The 8,333-nt window shown below is 31.5% G+C and overlaps 1 protein-coding gene across 1 annotated transcript in view; it reads left to right on the forward strand.

Moving 5' to 3' along the window:
• Positions 1–617: 617 nt before the first annotated feature.
• Positions 618–8,333, forward strand: part of LOC106471951 (protein ABHD18-like) — an 18,484-nt gene continuing 10,768 nt past the window's right edge. The window contains exon 1 of the mRNA XM_013932574.2: positions 618–1,346. Within this exon, the coding sequence (XP_013788028.1) occupies positions 1,261–1,346 (86 nt within the window). The 5' untranslated portion in view covers positions 618–1,260. The remainder of the gene's footprint in view (positions 1,347–8,333) is intronic.

The raw sequence follows: 8,333 nt of genomic DNA on the forward strand, positions 1-8,333 counted from the left end.
TACTGGTTTTTAAACTTCAGTGTTTGGGGATCAGTTAAATACTTTCCTTGTCCCTGTTTTGTTTGTGTTTTAACAAATAATTGGTTCACTGGGGTTTATGAGAAAGGAAAAAACAATCCTTTTCGTTTGACATATATGATTGCATGTACATATATGAGCATACATGCAGCAAATATAATTACATATTCATGAAAAGCCATATTCAGTGACACGTGACATTATAATTTTAAATACATTCTATTTATGAGAATGTGTTGAGCAGCATGGTAATAGATCTTTAATTCATTGAGATCGTTTGTGAAGCAAATAGAGAAGATGGCAACCAAAGGTAATAAAATTGAATTGAAAATGTTTCAAGGTTACAGGAAATAACAGACTATGAGATACAAAACTGTAAAAGGAGGAGGGATAGCATACATGAGGATTTTGTAGAAAGTCAAGAAGAAAATCAAAATTAAAACAAACATAGCAGTGTCGTGTAGTTTTTATAAAATCTATAACTGCTAATATAATGCAAAGGTTCGTAATATTGAAATGTCATTGTTTTCTTGCTATATCCGTGTCACGAAGCATCATTTTAAGCACCCATGCAACTTGCACACACACACACACATTCATTTGTGGGGTCAAATGGTCCTTTGTTGTAAGAAAGCTATGCTATTTAGAATAGACTCTAAAGGTTTCTTAATTCAGTTCATTTTAATTAAGGATTCTGAATCACAGATGTGTAAAAATAACATTTTTTTTCTGTCTCTCGGTTGATGAATTTGAATATTGGAAAAAATGTGGCAGGTAAATGATAGGCCTGAAATGTTTAGGTAACCATTTTCACATAATCTCTTGACATAGAATTGAGTGACTATTTGAAATGCTATCTTGTAATTAACAGGTGTTACTAGCAAAAGTTTACTTAATATTGAGAGAGAAGTTGCCTGATATAGATTTTGAAGTTGCTTGAAAAGTGAGACTGTGTTAACCCTAAGACTTGCTATGTTTAACTTCGTAGGTTAATGAATAATTTTTTATTTTTTTTTTCATTTTAACTAAAATTTGTTTTGTTTCTATAAGTCGATCTGTTGGTAAAAACCTGTTCATAGGCATAACTAGTATACTAATATCATACTTTATATACAAATATAGTTAACGTAGTTCTTCATGACTCATTGACTGTCGTCTTCTGATGACATACATTTGCTGACTGTTGATTGTGTATGCGAACTTTCCTTGTCTTGTTAGTCACTTGATACGAGAAGAACCATCATGAGCAAACTAGATGTAGTGTATCGCAGCATTCTTCTGACAAAGTTTTTTACTAAAGGTTGGGGAAATCCTGAAAAATTAAAAAGGTAAGGTAATTTAATTATTCACATTAGAAATACTTGAACAGAAGTAAATTTTAGAATTGTTACTATTTATTTATGATAATTCCTAATTTTCTCTTATTGTTAAAATCCTTGTTTTAAAAAAGTGTTCATCATAGTTAAGCTCTCTCGAACCTCTGTATATTTCTTCTTATATTATTTGTTCTGTTTTATCTTTAAAAATCATCATCAAACATTTTGTATGCCATCTCCGGCTGAATTAGGCCTACAGTTGCAAAAATAGGTTAAATGAAAATGGTAAATATACTGTAGAAAGTAGTTTTGTACATGCTACAACAGTTTTGTTTTTCATGTAGTGAGTTAATGAATTTATGTACTTATTGTTAATTTGAAGCCTAACATCTGATTGTAATTATGGTGTGCATTTTTCTTTGTGAAAATTTTATTGTAAAGATAAGTAAGAGTACAACGTGCATACTCGGATATTTACTGGCGTGATTTTATCCTACTCTGAAGTGTGAAGGCTCTAACTATGTGTTAAGTAGATTAAGTGTACTCTTATGCACAGTTTGACATGATTCAGAAAGAAATAATATTTTTGAATTAAAGTTATTAAGGTATTTATTCCCATACAAATTGAACTTATAATTCAAATTATGATAAAGCATTATCTTTTATTTATTATAGTTAAAACCCAATTACCAATTATTTGCCCAACTAACTAAATGATCTAAATCCTTTTTGTGTTCGATCTCATTATTCTCAGTGTACGAGAACATTTAGTGTTACTTTTCTTTTTAAACAGACTACATATTCATGTACAGTAATTGCAGTCCTGTTTTATCATTAAATTATTTATTTGTAAATAAATTTAAAGTATAAAAATTATATTATCCCTAGGTGGCTTTTGAATGCTATAAAATGTTCTTAAAAATTGAAAGATGTAAACTCTTGAACAAAGTGTGTGTGTGAATATTTAGTTACAAAACATTGAGAAGTTGACAAATTATGTCCATGTTAGTGGTATTTTTTTTGTATTGTCTGAGCTCGGCTCTTGCCATACTGATCATTCATTCTCCACTGTTTATTAGTTAATGTCAAATATTGACTGAGTTTTGTAAGAAATGTTTGAAAAGGTGGTTTCAGGAGAAAGTTGAGTGGAAAGTTTTCAACTTCATGACTTTCCTTGAACATCAACCCTTGGGAAAGGAAAAATGTTAGGAATTTAGGAAATAATCTATTCTCCTCTTAAGCCCCTTCACTGCTGTTAAAGGCAACTTATTCCATAAGTCTTCACCAGTCTGTTTTTTTCCAAATCTCCAACCTGTGTCCTTATTATCTTTTCTCTATATAATTTAAGGGGGCGTGACACTAGTCACGTGACCTCGCTGACGCAACAATATATATATACACTAGCGGCGTTGCCCGGGTTTTTGGAAGAAGAAAAAAAAATTACTCTCTCTCTTTCCATATTGCGATAGGTAAAAAATCTTTTGTGAATTTAATTAAAAAAAAAAAACAACCTTAAATTTGATTTTTGAAAATAAACTACGAACCTGTTTTAAATCGGGGCTACCTTATGTATGATGTTTTTGCTGGCAAGTAGAAATAGGCCCTAATGGAGAATATTTAAGTTATCTTATACTCCTATAAGTCCCCGTTTTGGCGAACAGGATAAGCCTAGTTCTATCCCTGTTACCCCTCCTTAAATATTAAAATTTCAATTGTAAATATGAATGTAATATTATGTTTGAATTGCTTTAATGTAAATTTAATATATCTTTATGAATGTGATACCGTATTCACATTACGACATTGATGTATGAAATATACTACAAGAAAAATACAGTATTGTACTTTATAAGGTATCAAAATAAAAAAAATAATCCACTTCCAGGTATCAAACTACCTGAAAAAAAGAGTAGAGTAAAATACATTCGCTGACTTGACTTTTAATCTCATTTTATACAATAAGTATTATAATGTAAGCCTTACTCTTTTCACGTACTTTATTTTATAGGCTTGGCCTACTGTTTACTTTTTCACACACAACATTCTAATTCTGTATACATTTCTTTTGTGTGTAAGGTTAAATATATGATATATTAGTAGATGTATAATGAATAATCTATAACTAAAAATCTGTCTATTCTTATGGTAATTTTAAAGAAAATACAATTTCCAGGTTCAATCCGTCTTCCACCTCATGCAAGTGCTCTACCAGTTACATTGATTTGACTTTAAATTTAATCTCATTGTACACAATAAGTATTATAATTTAAGCCTTACTTTTTCTCATGTAGTCTATTTTATAGCAGACAGCAAAATTTAATTTTATAGGCTAGGCCTACTGTTTGCTTTCTCATACACATGACATTCTAATTCTGTATAATTTTTTGTGTGTGTGATGTTAAATATATGATGTATAGTTAATGGTCTATAACTAAATAGGCCTATAATGCTATTTTCTAAATTAAATGTTAATTCAAACTTACCAAAAATGTCAAGTCTGCGTAGAATTCGTGTAATGTATATGTTAATAAAATTACCGGTTTTGTAGCAGACGATAGACGCGTATATCAACGAAAAATTTTTTTGAGCACTTTCACGTGAGGGAAGCGTGACCTGCGCAGTTAAAGCGGCAGACAAACAAGCAAGCAAACAAACAAACAGGGAGAATTTGAATTTTATATATAGATATACTTCTATAGGGTCAGATGGAGTCGATAACTAGTGTTAGCAGAAATCAAAATAACTCCATGTTGTAACAAATTAGCATGAAAGAAAAATTACCACACTAATTACTATGCGCATTTAAAGTATTTATCTTGAATTCTCTTTTCAAAATTAGTTCTAAAACAAAACAACCAAAGTTTGAATAACTTCAAAGCCAACATGAAGTTACTAAATAACGCACATGTTGAATTTTTAAACAAATCGAAAATTCGGAATGTATTATAATTTCTAAAGCTCGAGCATTTACAAATATTTCATCTTCGAGACAAGTTATAGAACACCGTTAAGCGTAGCGGCATTTGTATATTAAAAGCTTTTTGCAGGTTTATGTACTGAATTATCCGTCTTTTTGTTGTTGTTTTGTTTTTAACAAAGCATGTTAGTTTAAGCAAAATTATTAGGTCTTGCAAAATTATTTAAGTAATTTTATTTAAATAAAATCTCTAATATAAAATCATAAACCACCCAATTACCTCACACTAAAGTTTGAACTAAGTTTGTTTGTTTTTTAAAACAAAGCCACAGTAGGCTATCTGCTGCGTCCATCCCTGATTTTAGCATTTTAAGTCTATAAACTTACCGCTGTCTTACCGGGGTACGCCAAATTTTACCACCAACCGATACTTATGGGAAACTATTAAAACTATCTGTCACCGATCCTAATTTTGAAATACTATCTAGAAGGAAGAAAGCCAGCTAGCAGCACCCACTGCTTAAAATAAGGTATTTTATTACATGGGACAATGACGGATCCACCTCACCATCCCTGAAATCTAGAACCTTACCAAAGGACCAACTCGCGCTTTTTGCTAATGACCACTCTTCATATAATAGTTTATGGAAACCCAGTTGTTCTCAAATTTATTTGTATGATTTTGGTTTTCTGTAATATATTTAAATATTTTCTTATTTCTGTATGTTATTTACTTCCCTACTGGCGGCTCAGAGGTAAGTTTGAGAGCTCATAACACTAAAAAATTCTGGGTCCAATCCCTGCGACGGGCACAGTACAAATAGCTCATTGTACAGCTTGGCGATGAACAACAAGCTTATTTACATAAAACAGAAATCGTATGTACTGAAAAATATTTTACTGGTAGTAGTTTCCATAAGATAATAAATACATTCTTTTGTTTATTAAAACGAATATTTAACCTAAAACTCATTAACTTGAGTTCTCAAATTAACATTGCATACTACGACTATTTAAATTCGTAAATAGTTAACAGAAGAAAGGTACATTCTTTATTCTTTGCACAAACCCGTTAAGTCAAATTTTATAAAAACGGTTGAAATATTATTATTTTTCTAAATACAAAAGTAATTGATTAAAGTTTACTATTTTTCCATGAAATAAAAAGTGTCAACGACAAAAGGGGAAATTCAAGCTACCTTATTGTTGTCCTTGATTTGTTTCGCTAAATATACCTAAAATATAAGTATCAGAAGCATGTGTGACATTCATAATGTTAAATGTTATTGCGTAGGGCGCTAGTGTTGCACATTGTTTTAGTTGTTGAAAAAGATCAAGGTAACCTTAAGACTTGTAAATAGAAAGAAGTTTGTTGTCATGATATTGATCTCGAAGTTTGTCCACTATTTATTTTACTGTTACATAAGTTTGCCTTTCATCATTTATTCAAATATTGTTCTTCGTTTCTCAACTGTTAAAGCAATATGAGTAATAGAACACACTTAAACTAGAGACTTCATTAATAATAATAATATGGTCAGATTATTGTTATATAATTATAAATAAGGCAAGTACTGATAGTAATACTAATATTAATAATTAATATAAATTGTAATATAGATATAGTTTTAATTAGTGGTAGTACAACTTAGAAGACGTTTCTTAGAAAGAAGTTTGTTTATTTGGTGGTACGAAACTTTCGAAAATCACTTCAACTTTTTAGGATAAAATCTAAGTAAATATACAATTGTCGCTACCCTGACTGTCAATGTGAAATCTGGATCGAAAACTTTCTATAACCGTTCTTATTCGTAAGAGTATTTTCAGTAAGACGTAAATAAGCGAAATAAATCAAATATTTATTTCCAGACTCCAGTGATCAATTAAATAAATAAGTTGTATTTTCTAAATTTGTAACAAAATTCTTAACAATAACATAGGTTTTGATCTTGAAAAAGTTAAAAACCAGCACAATAAAGTTAAGAAACTGTTAAATCGTAATGGTATTGTGGATGAGAATCACAGGTTTAGGAACTTGTAGATAGAACGTTTTAAAGCTATTTATTTATGTAGTTTGGCATAACAGATTTTCATGGGGGGTTACAAGATCTGTTGTACATGTTTAAAGATTTAAGGACAAGTTTCTTGAAAGGATGACAGTAACATACTAGAGCTTTGATACTGAGGTTAGCCGTGGCAGTTGTAATGATTTAATAATAAGATGCAATGTCAGTTTACTGAAATATTAGCGTCAATTAAAGGGAAAACCTGCAATATACAATAATGTGTTGTGTGTTAAAGCATTTAATATATTTATTTTTTCCAGGCTCTAGTTTCTAAATTTCACATTAAAGGTTAGTACTATTGATTTTATAATAGGGGGAAAAACTAATGCTTCGTGTACAAAATGTTCTTTTGGTTTTGGTATTTGAATGTAAAATTATGTAATGTAAAAGCAGTGCTGTGTATCTAAAGTAATTAAAACAGTTAAAGTGACCTGCCTAGACTACTCACTTATGAGTTTAGGTACACAGAGTTCTAAACAAGTTTGATGGCAGTGTAGAGCATCTCAATAATTGCGACCATAAACCTATTCCACAACATGTGATACCCACCAAACACCTCTAGTACAAAGGACATTTTGAGCCAAATGGTCTGACCAAAAATAACAAACCAATAGATGTATCTTATTAGTGAAGTCAGATCTAGTGGTGCTTTTAAAACCTGGGTATTGGGGGCTAGTATTAAAACTTGGTGATATTGCTCCCGGGTCTCTACTCAAAAGGGTGATGGTATTAGTACTCCAAGTGTCTACAAACACAGAAAACCTAAACACATAAACACTGCTGTCTGAGATAGGACTGAGGAATAACAGATACATTTTCCTACAATGCTGTCTGAGATAGGACTGAGAAATAACAGATACATTTCCCTACAATGCTGTCTGAGTTAGGACTGAGGAATAACAGATACATTTCCCTCCAATGCTGTCTGAGATAGGACTGAGGAATAACAGATACATTTCCCTACAATGCTGTCTGGGTTAGGACTGAGGAATAACAGATACATTTCCCTACACTGCTGTCTGAGTTAGGACTGAGGAATGACAGATACATTTCCCTACACTGCTGTCTGAGATGGGACTGAGGAATAACAGATACATTTCCCTACACTGCTGTCTGAGATAGGATTGAGGAATAACAGATACATTTCCTTCTGCAAAGCACATTACTATTTACACCCATCCTTCCTTTATGCGTAAAGTGATGTTTTCATTACTTCCTTCATCTCAATTTCATTTTTCCATAGTTTAATGGAGTTGGGGAAAAAAAGCTTCCCACACACACACGGTAATCCTTTAGTTATGGAGATACAGCATTTTATACTTTTGGTCTTTTTATCTAAGAAAGGACATACCTTTACTAGGAAGAGCTCCAAGGAGAACTACCAGGAAGATTTCAGGAATGGAAATGTTATAGGATTGGTTAAGATCTTTCAATTTACTTTTGAGGAAAGAAAACTAAGAGGTGATCTTACAATTTTCTGGAAATATCTTGTACCTTCGTGAATTGTCGGGAAATTACTAGATATAGGGTAGTTGGTATATATATAAGAGGGTGCCAACGTGACGGGACAATAATGTGTGTGTGTGTAGGTAGTGAGTAATTTAACTGCAGTCACAGGGTATTGTTGAAGTTAACGTTCGTTCGTTATAGCGTTTGTTTTAGCGCGATTGTTGAAATTAAGTGTATCGTAAAGTTATATTCGGAAAGAATAAATCAGTTTTATTAAGTAAGGACTTGTGTCGCTAAAGTTTCGTCGGAGGGCGAAGTGGTGGGGGAAAAAAACGTAAACTCCCACAACAACCGCAAAGTGCAAAACTGAAAATGTGTATGTACGCATGCATAGACTTAATGAACCTCCACATCAATTTCGGTGAATATACCACCACACACTGCGAAGTAGTTACATGGGCATACAATAGACAGTGCTATTATATTTATATAGACATAACTACTTTAGTATTCTTTAATTTTTTTAAACCTATTAAATTATCGTTTGAATTATGAGGCTAATATTTA

Source organism: Limulus polyphemus, unplaced genomic scaffold, assembly GCF_000517525.1.
Source record: "Limulus polyphemus unplaced genomic scaffold, Limulus_polyphemus-2.1.2 Scaffold4983, whole genome shotgun sequence".
NCBI lineage: Eukaryota > Metazoa > Arthropoda > Merostomata > Xiphosura > Limulidae > Limulus > Limulus polyphemus.